The sequence below is a fragment of the Alnus glutinosa genome, chromosome 1 (assembly GCF_958979055.1).
Source record: "Alnus glutinosa chromosome 1, dhAlnGlut1.1, whole genome shotgun sequence".
Classification (NCBI taxonomy): domain Eukaryota; kingdom Viridiplantae; phylum Streptophyta; class Magnoliopsida; order Fagales; family Betulaceae; genus Alnus; species Alnus glutinosa.
The window spans coordinates 37,277,624-37,292,377 of record NC_084886.1 but is presented as its reverse complement, the minus strand read 5'-3'; the positions used below and the strand labels follow the sequence as shown (position 1 = coordinate 37,292,377).

Sequence of the window (14,754 nt, the reverse complement as noted above, 5' to 3'; positions counted from 1 at the left end):
GTGTGATGCAGAAGTGTCCAAGAAGTCATCCAAAACCAAGCTAACAAATTAGACCTAGTCATTTGGCCCCTTGGGTGTGCATTCCCCCTAGTGGGTATGGATCTTCAAAGTAGTCGAGAGTCAAATTTGTAGTAAAACAAAAAAAGAACAATCCAAATGTTAAAAACAAAAAGAACCATTGTGATGCATAAAAGAAAAACAACAGTCATACGGAAGACCAAGTTATCTGCAGCAAATTAACAACACCGCACACACACAAACACAAATGTATAAACAAATGAATCTGCCTTACGATAGAAGGTGGTACACAGAGCTAGGCTTGGGGCTAAATGCAATAGCAGTAACAGCTCCAGTATGCCCCTTCAAAATTGAGATGGGAAACCCATCTGGCAAACGCCACTATCAAAAAAGAGGAGAATAATCAATAATCAATAAGCATCCAAAAGCAGAAACAAAGAAAAAAATAACTTTTTATTTAGTAATAAACGAAGCTTACAACTCGAATGGTACAGTCATTTGAAGAGGATGCAACCAAAGCATTGTTGGAACTCACGGCCAAGTCAGTGATGTCACCCTTATGAGCATAAAATAAGATGTTACATTTATTGACATATAATGAAAAATCATACCAAAAAGAGGTGCACTTTATGGGGAATAAAAAGCCCCTTCGTTCTTTCTTTTTTGGCCCTGAATGTGACAAATGATCAAAGGATGCAAAAGAGTTTGTCTATAGACTGTCCAGACTCACTTCATGTCCACGGCAACTGGCCAAACAATACGCAGTTTCCATTGACCAGATTTTTACAAGGCGATCATCTGAACCAGTAATAACATATCTCCCAGAGCGATCAAAACTTGCTGCAGGATTCACATGAAAGTAAACATCACTAAAGCCTTACGAAATTTAATTCAATTCGTATTCTTTTTAAAGAGAAGAAAATGTCTGGAAAACAGGTAATGAACAATATATAGTCAGTGATAATTGAACAGAAAAGTAAAAATAAGTACTTAGGCAAAATGGTAGGATAACCTTGATTAAAAAATTATCCTCCCTTAGAAAGTAAGAGAAGATTGAAGCTTACGTTGCCCACCAAGGTAGAACTTTTTAATGAATATTCCTTCACGAGAAGGAAATATGCGCCATGTTTAACATTATGGAGTTAAAATATCCAGTATAAAAGTACAATTTCATTATCATTTCGGAAATTTTAATCAAAATGGAGTTCTAAAACATTGCAGGCAGAAGGAAAATATAAAAGTGGTTCAGCTTCAATTTTAAAGTCATATTAAACAACCAATATAATGCGGCCATGAAAATTGATTTGCTTTTACTTCACAATTTGTATGATTCAAAGATTTATTTTATGGCTCAAGTACAACATCAAAATGTGTCAATTCTTATATGGAGTCAAGCCATTAGGAGTCTAGGGTAAAGATAGTTTTTTTTTGGGGCTATTGTTTCATATGCAAGATTTATTTTATGGCTGACGTACAACATCAAAATGTCTCAATTCTTATATGGAGTTGAGCCATTAGGAGTCTAGGGTTAAGAAAGTTTTTGTTTAGGCTATTGTTTCATAAGCTGTGAGCAGATCTCTAATGAGTGCTAGACATGAATATTTTGCAACTACTTCGATTAAGGGTATTTTGGTAATTGAGTCGGGTCTAGAACTTTCTAAGAGTTATTAAGTGATGAGTCCAAGATAGTCTTTTATTGGATCTTACTACATTTTTTTTTTTTTTTAATGCAATGAGGCATAGTAGGTTTGCAAAAATAACACAAAAGAATTACAATTCTTCCTAAAACCAAGAGTCAATCAAGGATTCGAGGTGGGATAGAAAAGAAAACCTCTCAAAGTGTTTCCCATTGATAATTGATTAAAAATACACAAATTAAAAGCTCATAAAAAACCGAGGCTCTAGACAGCCATAACATATATTTATACTACCTAAACTCCTAACCCTAATAAAACACTGAAAGACAGTTGGTTCACAAAAATTTGCCGTAGCTCGCTCAAACTAGACTATTTACTAGCTCAAATTTCATCTCTCATTCATATATTTATACTACCTAGACTCCTAACCCTAATAAAACACTAAAAGAAAGTTGGTTCACAAAAATTTGCTGTAGCTCGTTCGAACTGGACTATTTACCAGCTCAAATTTCATCTCTCATTCCAAGTCTCGTTCAAATTCAACTTGGAACGCGCCTTTTTGCCAAAGCTTGTTTGAACTCAAGTTCGAATGCACTATTCTGTCAAGCTTTTTCAGTCTTCTCTTTGCAGCCCGTTTTGACCCAATAAACGTTGGAATTAGCAAAACTTCATGAAACATGACTTTGTAGGCCTTTGACTCAGTTTTCCAACGCCACCAAGACTACCTCCATCCGATATCAGAATCACAAGATATGACCTTTTCCTACAACTGGTCTGATGAAAAACTGCCATGCATCATCCTCCCCAGGTTAGATAGAATTCGTCCTCAAATTTCAATGGTCCTTGCCTCGATCCTTCGGATATCCAATCAATTCCTTTCATCTCATCCTCCTCAAGATCAAAACAATTTGATTCCCAAAAAGAAATAACACATAACCAATCACCACAAGACTTCGTTTAACAACTTGGAAATTCTTCACGCCATACTGAGATACTTCATTCTTCACATGCCCGTCATTTATCTTCTCTCATTCATGCGCCATGAAAATCTCCCAGAATGGATCAACTATTTCTTTCCCTTTAAAAATAAAATTCTCCACCGTATAGAAATCATCAAACCATTATCAAGAGAATTTCATAAAATATTGTCAATTCCAAGAAAGTCCACAAAACTAACTTCTTCAACACCCAACTCCAATTCTTCATCTATGGGACGTTCATCAAACACGATATATATCATTCTCATCGAAAAATTCTTCTGTGTTAACGAAAGGACTCACCTCATTGATCATATGACAAAGAACTTACCACAAGATCTTCATCATCGACATCGATATCATAATTTGGTAGAGAATTCCAATCAACTAACCATTGTGAAGGATTTGTCAACATCTTAATGTTGGAACTCCTCATCAACAAACTCATCGTCCTCCTCTACATTAGATGGATTCAATGGATGGATTTGAGATTCGCGAACAACAGTGAAGGACACTACGGACTCCGCACATCAAACCTCACCTCACTTCGTTGAATTCACACCTAATTAATAATAGATTCATCGTCCTCTTCCACAAAACCCGAATTTGGTTAACAGCAATGACCATGGTGGCAAATTGTGCAGCTAGTGCAGCAACTCGAGTGTCATCTTGTGCTCGATGTTGCTCAAACCAATCTGCAATCAACTACTCCATGCGTTGCGCCCATGCCGTCAATTGCTCATCATGATGGTGACGACCACTTTTAGGCCTCCCATGGCGGCAAATTGCTCATATAAGGCTCTGATTTGCTCTTCAAATCGCTCTAACCAATCAACAAACCATGCCTCCATGTGTTGCTCCAAACGAATCACCAGTTGTTCATCACGTGTTTTCTCTTCGCACTCTTGCACAACACGAAGGCTTGAATATTTGTTTCCTCCGACGTGTCCTCTTCACGCCATGGCATGAAAGTTGCTGAGCTTTGATAACAACTGATGCAACGCACCTACACTCTGATACCAATTGATTCAGTGCGGCGTTGTGGATTGCAAAATTAATAAAGACAAGAATCACAATTCTACTTCTACTCAAACTCTAGTGTGAGTCTTATGCGGCTCCATAGGAAATCAACTTCTACTCAAACTCTAGTGTTAAGCTAGATAAGGTTCAGTTATCTTAGAATTCAAACTCTATAATAGATAGATAAGAGATAAGCTGGGGAGGCGCGTGAGAAGCTGGGGAAGCGCGTGAGGAGTGTAGTGTAGGAGTTTTATTCAGATTTTACCATGGGTTATGTCGGATTTTTCTATGTTGAGGCAAAATCCTTCAAGATTCGATCTGAGTTTAGTGTTGGGGATGGCATAAGGTTAGCAGAGAGGAGTAAAGGTCTCTTCAGGGCAGTGTTCTTGAATAAGTTAAGTTTAGGATGGTTTAGGAGATCAATGGAGGAATTGAGGTAGGGCAGGGAGATAGAGACTTTTGCAGGACTTTCCGGGTGGGTTCTATGGTGCATATCCTGCAACGGAGAGGAAATGCTCATGGAAGATTTTTGGAGCTGTCAGAATATGTCTATGGTGGTCGACGAACGTGTGTGATTTTACTAGAGGGACGAGAAGGTAGCGGCCGGGCCAATTGTCTTGCACAATTGAGGAAGTTAGAGAAATATTTTGAGAAGAAAGCTGCTGGGGGCAAATAGGTGGAAAGTTACCAATTGCCCCGACGAGGGTGACGAAGCCGGCGATCCATGACGGTCGAACATTTGCGGCGGTGCTGGTAGGGCAAGGCAGTGAGCTGGAAAACAGAGAATCAAGCAAGGACACTTTGAGAACTTCCGGAGAGCAACCCATGTCGATTTTGGCAAGAACGGAAAAGAAGGCGACGGATATGGCGGGAGGAGATCGCATTGAGATTGCTGGAGCGCAATTCATGTTAAACGGCTCTGTGGAGAGGCAACTACAGCTGGCAAATTTTAAACAAATGCTGGTCTCTATTCGAGAAGAAGCTACTAGATGGCTAGGTTTACTTGAATTGGGCCTGTTGAGGGATGAGGCCAAGCCTAACGAAAGCCCAAGACAAGGTCAAACAGACAACGAAGTGGGTCCGGAAGGATTGGGTCTTAAGAAGTAGGATCAGAATGTGATCAAGGCTAAAGGAAAAGAAATAATCCACCAGGAGAACTGTGGAAGTTCGGTGATAACTTATAGTCGACAGATTCAGCCCAGGCAGATGGTCCAGACTGGAGTGACGACTAAGACGTTGGCTGAAACTATCGAGCAAGGTCAGAAGACGCCGATGACGACGCTGGAGGTGGTTCCCGAACTAGAGCTTACCGATACCGGGTCAGAAATGTTGGGGAATAGTGTTGTGCGCCAGGTGAAGATAATGGAGAAAAATTGGGCTGAATCAGAGGGTATCGATGGTGTCACTGGGGGTGTGAGGAAGGCCAGAGAGGAGATTATACCGCATGAGAACCATGATTCCTTATGTACAAGTCCTGGAGTGGCAAAAATAGTGAAGTTGGAGGAGCAGATTCACGATGGAGGTGAGACTGGCGTTGCGGGTAAGTACCAGCTGGTTTCTGTTTTGAGTGTTGGTGTAGAAGAGGATAGGGATGCGGGTGATCAAGAGAGTGAGAGTCCGAGGAAGGCAGAAATTGATTTTGGTTTGGGAGAGATAGAATCCCCGAGCAAGGGATTAAAAGTGCAGGGAATTAGTGGGGAAGTGGCTGAATTAGGGTGTGAAAATGAATTACGGGAGGAGGGTGAGGGAGATAATATTTTAGCTTTGGTGACCCGGGCAGATGATGTTATTGGGGGAAGTGAGATGCTGGATATACAACCGTTGGTAGTTTTGGAGGAACACCTAGGAGATGACCCTATGTCCACAGAATGGGTGATTGAGAGAGTTAGAGGTTTTTGTGAAGTTGAAGGAATTTCTTGTCCAGGCTTTGAAGATAAGTTGATGGATTTGTTCAATGATATTGAAGCACATCGGTATTCCGATAGGGTGAGGCACGACAATAATTTGAGGGCTAAATTTGGGAATCGTGGACAACGTGAAGTGAAGAGGTTAGAATGTTCGGTGAATTATGATGGGAAAGGAGGTCAATCGTCTAGGTTGACTAGGAAGGGGAGGGTTGGCAATTGTTAATGTTGAAACCAAAGATAATTTCATAGAATGTACGAGGCATGAATGAGCTCGAGAAAAGAACGAAGATTAGGGGGTTGTTAAGGGAATGGAAGGCAGATATTGTGTGCTTACAAGAGACAAAAATGGAGGTAATTAGTACGGAGGTGGTCTATAGTGTTTGGGGCTGTGTTTATGTGGATTGGGTGTATTTGGGTTCTAGAGGGGCTTCAGGAGGCATCTTGTTAATGTGGGATAGAAGAGTCGTTGAGAAGATTGAAGAATATGTGGGGAGGTATGTGGTAGCTTGTGCATTCTGTAGTGTGTCAATAAATTTTGATTGGGGTTTTGCGGGTGTTTATGGACCTAATGATGATGGTGATAGGAGAGGGCTTTGGGATGAATTGGCAGGTTTGAGAAATATTTGGGAGATGCCTTGGTGTATGGGGGGGGATTTTAACATCGTTCGGTCTCCGAGCGAAAGAGGAGGGGAAGTGAGATCATCTCAGGCTATGGTTGAGTTTTCTGAATTTATTTTTGAACAGGTCTCATCGATATTCCTTTGGTTGGGGGGAGATCCACTTGGTCAAATTGCCGATCTTGGTCCAGAATTGATCGATTTTTGCTATCTACAGAATGGGAGGAATATTTTCCAAATGTGTCGCAAAGACGTCTACCTCGTATTCTTTCGGATCATTATCCTCTGCTTTTGGATTGTGGAGTCGGGAGAAGTGCTAGGGGGTCGTTTAAATTTGAAAATATGTGGTTGCAAGCGGAAGGTTTTGAGGAGCAGGTGAAGAGATGGTGGGGATCTTATATGTATGAAGGTACGTCTAGCTTTGTGTTTGCCAGTAAGTTAAAAGCATTGAAAACTGATCTTAAACAATGGAATGAGGAGGTGTTTGGGAATGTAGGGGTTCAGAAAAAGAAACTGGAAAAGGGTCTGTGTGAGCTGGATTTGATCGCAGAGGATAGGCCGTTATCTGATGAAGAAAAGTTCAAGAGAGAGGAGTTTTCTAGAAACTTAGAGCGGCATGTTCTTCTTGAAGAAATGAGTTAGAGATAGAAATCTAGGGCATTGTGGTTAAAAGAGGGTGACAGTAATACCAAATTCTTCCACCGGCTGGCTAACTCTCATAGAAGACATAATACGATTGAGGCTCTAGTGGTGGATGGACAATTGACTAATGATAGGACAGTTATCCAAGATCATATTGTGGAGTTCTACAAAAAGTTGTATTGTGAGCAATATCAGTGGAGACCAAGGGCAGATGATTTATCTTTTCTTTCCATTGATGAAGAGGATAGAACATGGATGGAACGTGAGTTTAAGGAAGATGAAATTTGGGCGGTAATTCAGAATTTCAAAGGCGATAAGCCTCCTGGGCCTGATGGTTTTACTATGGCATTTTTTCAGAAGTGTTGGGAGATCTTGAAGACTTATATTATTGCGGTGTTAAAGGAGTTTCAAACCAGTGGAAAGTTCGAAAAGAGCCTTAACGCTACTTTTGTGTAGCTGATTCCAAAGAAAGCTGGAGCGGTGGATATCAAGGATTTTCGACCTATCAGTTTAATAGGTGGAATGTACAAAATCATCTCAAAGGTCCTGACAAATAGGTTGAATTCGGTGTTGGGGAAGGTTGTTTCCCATTCTCAGACTGCTTTTATCAAGGGGAGGCAAATATTGGATTCTATTTTTGTGGCAAATGAGTGCGTGGATGGCAGGATTCGATCTAGAACTCCGGGCATTATTTGTAAATAGGATTTGGAGAAGGCGTATGATAATGTAAGTTGGGAGTTTCTGCTTTATGTCTTGAAGAGATGCGGTTTTGGGGAGAGATGATGTGGCTGGATTGCTCATTGTATTTCTACTGTTTGTTTTTCCATAAATATCAATGGGTCCGCCTTCAAGGTTTTTTCGTAGCTCACGGGGTCTTCGACAAGAGGATCCTTTGTCTCCGCTTTCGTTTGTGTTGGTGATAGAGGCTTTCAGTCGGATGATATATGCGACGGTGGATAGTGGGCGCCTATCGGGGTTCTCAGTGGGATCGAGTATGCAAGATGCTATGATGGTATCCCATCTTTTATTTGCAGATGATACCTTGATCTTTTGTGATCCTATTGCTGACCAAATCCGAGACTTGAGGTGTTTGCTGCTTTGTTTTGAAGCAGCTTCAGGCTTGAGAATTAATTTGTCTAAATCTGAGATGGTTCCGATAGGTGAGGTAGGGGATGTGGAGGAGTTGGCTAGTATTCTTGGGTGTGGTGTGGCCTCACTTCCGTTAAAATATTTGGGTATGCCATTGGGTGCTAAGTATAAAAACGCTCATATGTGGAATAGCGTTATTGAGAAGATGGAAGCAAGATTAGCGGGGTGGAAGAGGTTGTATTTATCTAAGGGTGGGAGGTTAACTTTGATTAATAGTACTCTTTCAAGTTTACCTACGTATTTTTTGTCTCTCTTCCCTATTCCAGTGGGAGTGGCAAATCGTTTGGAAAAACTTCAGAGAGACTTCCTTTGGGGTGGTATTGGAGACGAATTTAAATTTCATTTGATTAATTGGCATACGATTTGTTCTTCAAAGGTTTCGGGGGGACTAGGAGTGAGAAATATGGTTATGGTTATGTTCAATAAAGCTTTGATGGGTAAATAGTTATGGAGATATGCTTTGGAGAGGGATGCTCTGTGGAGAAAAGTGGTGGATTCCAAATATGGAAGTATGGGGGGTGGTTGGTGCTCTAAGAAGGTTGGGGGTTCTTTTGGGTTCGGAGTTTGGAAGAGTATTAGGAGGGGATGGGATGCTTTTGCAGCTCATGTGAGATATTAGATCGGGAATGGTTCGAAAGTTCTATTTTGGCATGATGTGTGGTGTGGGGAGATTCTTTTGAAGACTCTTTTTCCAGAATTGTTTCTCATTGCTAGAGGCAAGGATGCCTGGGTGGAGGAGAATATGCAGAGACAAAATGGCACAATTCTGTGGAATATTTTGTTTTCTCGCCCAGTTCATGATTGGGAGGTGGAAGGGGTTAGTAGATTTTTTGAGATGTTGTATAATCTTAAAGTTAGAAGTGAGGGAGAGGATAAAATGTGTTGGATTCTAGCGCGAAAGAAATCTTTTCAGGTAAAGTCTTACTATAAGGTTTTATCTAGTCCTATCAGTCTTCTTTTCCGTGGAAAAGTATTTGCAAAGTTAAAGTTCCCCCGAGAGTGGCATTCTTTGTGTGGACGGCAACTTTAGGGAAAATCTTAACTTTGAATAATTTACGAAAAAGAAACATTATTGTGATGGAATTGTGCTATATGTGTAAGAATTCTGAAGAGTTTATTTACCATTTGTTTCTACATTGTATGGTTGCTATAGAAATGTGGAGGACGATTCTGCAAATGTTTGGGGTGGAGTGGGTAATGCCGCGATCGGTGAAAGATATTTTGGGAAGTTGGAGGGGGCAAAAGGGTAATCGGACTTTGATACCGATTTGGCACATGGCTCCACTATGTTTGATGTGATGTGTATGGAGGGAACGAAATGCACGTTGTTTTGAAGATTGTGAAACTGATTTGATGAACTTGAAGAAAATGATGCCACAAAAGTTGTTTATGTGGAGAGAGAAAATTCAGTTTATACATGAGTGTTCTTATTTTGAATTCATAGATAGGTGCTCTCTTTTTTCTTTGAATTAAGGGCCTCATGTATACGTCCTATGTACTATGGGTTGCGCCCCTTTGCGCTTTTTCAATATACTTTACTTATCACAAAAAAAAAAAAAACAATTCTCCCCACAACCAATAGTCAATCAAGGATTCGAGGTAGGGTAGGAAAAGAAATAAATAAATAAAAAATTCTCAAAGTGTTTCCCACTAATAACTGATCAAAAATACAAAAGAGCTCATAAAAAACTGAGGCTCTAGACTGCCATAACATATATTTATACTGCCACCCTAATAAAACACTAAAAGAAACTCGGTTTACAAAAATCTGCCACTGCTTGTTCGAACTGGACCGTTTACTAGTTCAAAGTAGTAAAAATTTCATCTCTCGTTCGAACTTAACTTGGAATGCACTATTCAGTCAAAAATCTTCAGTCTTTTCTTCACAGCCCGTTTTGACCCAATAAACGTTAGAATTAGCAAAACTTCATGAAACATGACTTTGTAGGCCTTTGAATCAGCTTTCCAGCACCACCAAGATTGCTTCCATCCAATGTCAAAATCACGAGAATCACGAGATATGACCTTTTTTCTAAGACTGTCCTGATGGAAAACTTCTCCGCATCAATTTTATTTGGTAGTCCAATTAGAAGTCCTCGCCCTAATAACAATGTATCCAAAAAATATGCTTCATTGTACTCAAAGAATTCAATCGTAATTAATGGAATATTGAATGAGTCTTGAAACAAGAGTGCCTAGACTGTTATTCTTTTTCTCTCTCCTTGTCCTTTGGCACACTGTTACACAGAGCCCTTAACAGCAACATACTCCCTCTTTTCTACCTTCATTGCAACTACAAAGCATACCCTTTCCCTTGTACTTGAACCCCTAATTCCCTTGTACTTGAACCCCTAAAACCCCCAAGTTTTCATTACCTTTAGCCACCAATTAGTCCTTCAAATCCAACCCAAAACCCTTCAAAGAGCCGCTGCAGGTAAATTACTGCAACCTATGATTAATTGTTACAGCCCCTTTTCATCCTTCAAACCATATCTTTTCCACCAAATTCCAACTACAAACCAGCATATCCCTCACCATTACTTACCTACCTTAAAGCCTGCTATAAATCACATGTAAAAGATACCCTAAATCTGTCATATATCACTAACAGGATTATAATAGCAAAACCGGTTCTGATGAACCAGGGAAAAAAAAGAAAAGAAAGGCAAGTCCAACAGTCTCCCCTGTAATAAAGCTTAACAAAGAGAACAGGGGAGCATGAGTTCCACAAACAGATATAATACAGCAGATTGAATCCAGCACAAATAGAGAGAGAGCACATACATGAACCAGAAGCAACTTGATACCAAGTTTAATATCTCTATATGCTGTTTGTTGATTATCATTCTATAATATACACGGATCTAAATTTTAAATATAATTCTAAGAGCAGAAGACATACCACAATATACGGCATTCCGATGTCCCCTTAGCCTCTTGATATTTTGCATCTTCTGTACCATGGTAGATGGTTTTGCAATGGCATAACTTGCCGCACGAATAGATGGTGCACGACAATGTCTTGCGAAACCACCACCAATTTCCCTCAAACTTAGACCACGAACCTGATCAGCTTTCATATGAGGCCAACGTATGTACGCAGGGGGGCGCTGGACTTCACTGTTTCCTTTGTCCCTATCATCTGGAAAAGATAAGAGATCCAGAATGAGTTATCAAAGTAAAAACAACCTTTACCATGGAGGGAAGGGGGGTGCAAATGTGGCAGAAGTACTTGCAGAAAAGAAAGAGGAAAATAGAACAGCCGAAACTTTCATACACCAATGAATGAATGATAGAAATTAAAATAGTATGGTGACTTTATGTTAAGACCATAAGATATATAGATATTTCAGGGTTCAATCAATTAAAAAAGTCCCAACTTCAAGTGTTAATAAGTATGACACGCCAATTTATAAACTGCATTAAAGCTAAAATGAAGTCACCTACAGCTTAACAGTGAAAATGAACCCCTTCCGAGAATAGTAGGTACATCGGCTGCATTTGGAGCATTTACACCACAGATGCCGCGTGATGGAGGAGCTACACTTAGTAACAACTGCTTCAAAAGCTTTACCAAGTGATCCTTTTCAATATGAGGATACCTAAACAAGTATAAATTATAACATGAAATTAATCATAATAGTTTTAAGGGAAGAAAATATCAAAAAGAAGTAATCTGATCTTTATTTGTCCCTTAATTACAACATAACCAGCATCATGAGTACTAGAATAGGGTATAGAAGGGAACCCAAAATGTCGTAAATAGTCAACACAACTAACCATTAGGCATCATGCATAACAATGAAATTATAAAACAACTACCCAGTAACCCCACAACTTAGCCAATACTGATAAGACTTAGCAAAAGCAGACTAATTGTAGAAGAGAAAGACAAGAAACGTATTGCATACCTCTCCACCAACATAGTGTAACTTAATGGAAATGACATGCCATCATCATTTTCATCCCCACTAGGTGTTCCATTCCTTGCATACCAAGCATGATATCTTCTAGGTAAAAGTTGATGTTCAAGAAGTTCATTCCATAGTTGTCCATAAGTTCTATGACATGGCCCAGCTGAGAGAAAATGCATGATAAGAAAATAAACTTCTCTGAGGTCAACATCCACATCACGCTCCATAGTATGACTTGTCTCTGGATCTGCAATTTGAGCATTTTCATGCTCCCTAATTGAAAATCTCAAACGTTTCATATCCTTCTGTGCATCACCAGAAGGGGCATACTTCCTAAGAGCCATATCTCCTGTAAAACCTGGAAAAAATAAACTAAGAATTCACTTTACAAACATCAAATGCAGTCAGAACATATACAATTATTCTTAATTATGTCCAGATATTTGTCATTGATTTTAAATTGGCCAAATTGTTTTCAGGTATTCTTCAAATGGGTATTTTCTTTTTAAAAAAATTCTTGAGACTAGTGGGAAATTTATTAATATTGAACATTAGATGGTCCCCTATAAATAGGAATTTGACTGTTTTACATACTAAGTTCAGAAGAAAAGTTGCATCTGAAGGAGAATAAGGGGGTGAACATTTGGAATAACACGTACTTATGGGGAAAAAAAAACGCATATTTCACATATAAATTGTTTTACGTGAAAAAGCTTTTACATTGCCAGTCACAATAAATCTAAACGAATCGAGCAATAAATGAGCATGCCGAATCAATTGTCAGACACCCCCGGTATGGCTCCCCATAACACAATTTGCTAAACAAACCACTGAAAATACCATTGGATTGATTAAAATTCTGTGAAAAATCTTGAGTTTCATTCTAAATTTTCGCAATGTCTACCAAACCAGAAAGGACTATCTATTATTTCATCTAATACAGATTTTGGTTCCCAAATCCATGAGTTTTACGACTTATTATTACGTTAAGATGCCTTAAATTTACGTCACGTATTTTAAACCAGCAATTGATACATGTAAAATGCAAAAAATCGTAGCTCTTAATACAAATTACCTTTTGCATGTTCCATAGAACTTAACCAAACGGGCAGTCCCAGAAAACACGAAACTTTGTCCTACGCTTTCGAAACCCTGACCTCCCAGAACTCATAGTGCATTCTCTGCGGCACCAACAACTAAAAACCCTAACTTCAATTTCTATATTCACCGCCACAAAAACATCAAATATCAAACAGAGACCGCCAGCAAACAAAAAACTGAAATTTGACATCTCAAGAACTAGTCAATTTGAAAAAGATAAAAAAAAAAATGTTTCGCTGGAAATAGGTACCTTCAATGGAGTTGGTTTCGGTGGCGAAACTGCGAGTTTCGTTTGCGTTTCGGCGGCGTAGTGCGTGTGTATTCGAGGATTGAAGGATTGGCAGTGAATGGGGATCGAGAGGCTTCAGAAAAACTAAAATCAGAGAGGGGATTAGCGAGTGTGGGGCACGCGCCCAGACGAGCAACTGTTTAGATTCTTGGAGGGAGCTCTGCGTGTGAGGATTCGTTCTTTGGATTTTCTACTCCACAGGAGAGAGAGAGAGAGAGAGAGAGAGAGAGAGAGAGAATTGGAGGAGGAAACGAACAGAAAGGAGGTGAAAACGAAGCGTTTTAAACCTTTACGCCCACGCTTCCTGTGAAGATGCTTTGGAAGAAAAAAGACTAAATATTATAAATAATTAAATATGTTGGAACGACAAAATATCGTTAATCTACAGGCGGTGCAGCACGCGAGTTAAGGTCGCGTGCATTGACGCCACAGTTGTCAAACGACGACGTTCAGTCATTTGTAGTGTTAATAGTAACATGTCCTTCTCGTACTCGCTTTGGAGTGACTTGTTTTATCAAATTATTTAGTAATACTTTTATTTTAAAAAATATTTTGTGAATAACTACTAGTGTGTGTATGCTATGAAATAGTGAAAGTCCCTTAAAAAAAAAATAGTGAAAGGACTTCTCTTTTTCTCTTTTTTTTCTTTTTCTTTTTTTTTTAAAGTACAACAAACCAAAAAGAAACCAAAACTAAGAGAAAACTTCTTGGGGGATTTTTCTATTACAAATGGCAGAAAAGGGGGAGGAGGAGAATAGAGGTAAATGCAACTAAAAAAATATCTTTATGTAACCAATCGTGTCATATTGTGGATGCAGAAATTTATATTTTTGTTCATCTTACAGGCTTCCCAATAAGATCAAGCAGGTCGATATGGTTTCAAGAGTATCCGAGATGATGGAGAAGATTCTCCAATCTTGGATGAAGCTGGAGTGCTGCAAGGCAAGGATCACAATAAAAGAGTCAACTTCAAGAATGGCCAGTCAAAGCCTCACTGAAATTTGGTTCACACGGGGGCTAATGAGGGAGACAACTTGAATGATGTGTCTAGATGAGTCCCTGCAAACTACTGCTTGGACTGAGAATGAGTCTCTGATAGCAGTATCAAAATTGATCTTAAAGATATTTGCAGGGGGGCCATTTCTCCAAGGTGGTAGAGGACTTGGCCTTCCAAGCTGAGTGGTGTTAAAGAGAAACCTTCTTGATATTGGTGACTCAGATCCACTTAATCCAAGTAGGGTAGAAACCTAGTTTGGACATGATGTCCAAAAGGAAGCCCCACTCCATTATGTCAAATGCTTTCTCTATATCAATTTTGAAAGCCATGAGTCCACCTCTCCCTCTTTTGGATTTGAGTGAATTGAGAAGCTCATGGGCTAAGATTGTAATACCACAAACTTTAATTAGGGTTAAGAGTACATTAATAAAAACTTCAAAATGCTATGATTGGTTCTCAGTGGGTAAAGCATGAGATCTTTGACTT

The 14,754-nt window shown here is 39.4% G+C and overlaps 1 protein-coding gene across 2 annotated transcripts in view; it reads right to left on the bottom strand.

Moving 5' to 3' along the window:
• The window catches only part of LOC133879922 (uncharacterized), a 33,258-nt gene extending 19,728 nt beyond the window's left edge, over positions 1-13,530 (bottom strand). The window contains exons 1-8 of one of the 2 annotated variants that reach the window (XM_062318739.1): positions 13,233-13,530; positions 12,957-13,099; positions 11,879-12,239; positions 11,415-11,569; positions 10,870-11,109; positions 749-858; positions 497-574; positions 293-399 (exon numbers count right to left, since the gene is read on the bottom strand). In XM_062318739.1, the coding sequence (XP_062174723.1) occupies positions 293-399; positions 497-574; positions 749-858; positions 10,870-11,109; positions 11,415-11,569; positions 11,879-12,239; positions 12,957-12,972 (1,067 nt within the window). In that variant the 5' untranslated portion in view covers positions 12,973-13,099; positions 13,233-13,530. The remainder of the gene's footprint in view (positions 1-292; positions 400-496; positions 575-748; positions 859-10,869; positions 11,110-11,414; positions 11,570-11,878; positions 12,240-12,956; positions 13,100-13,232) is intronic. The other variant, XM_062318747.1, reaches the window with a different exon arrangement.
• Between the last annotated feature and the right edge of the window lie 1,224 nt (positions 13,531-14,754).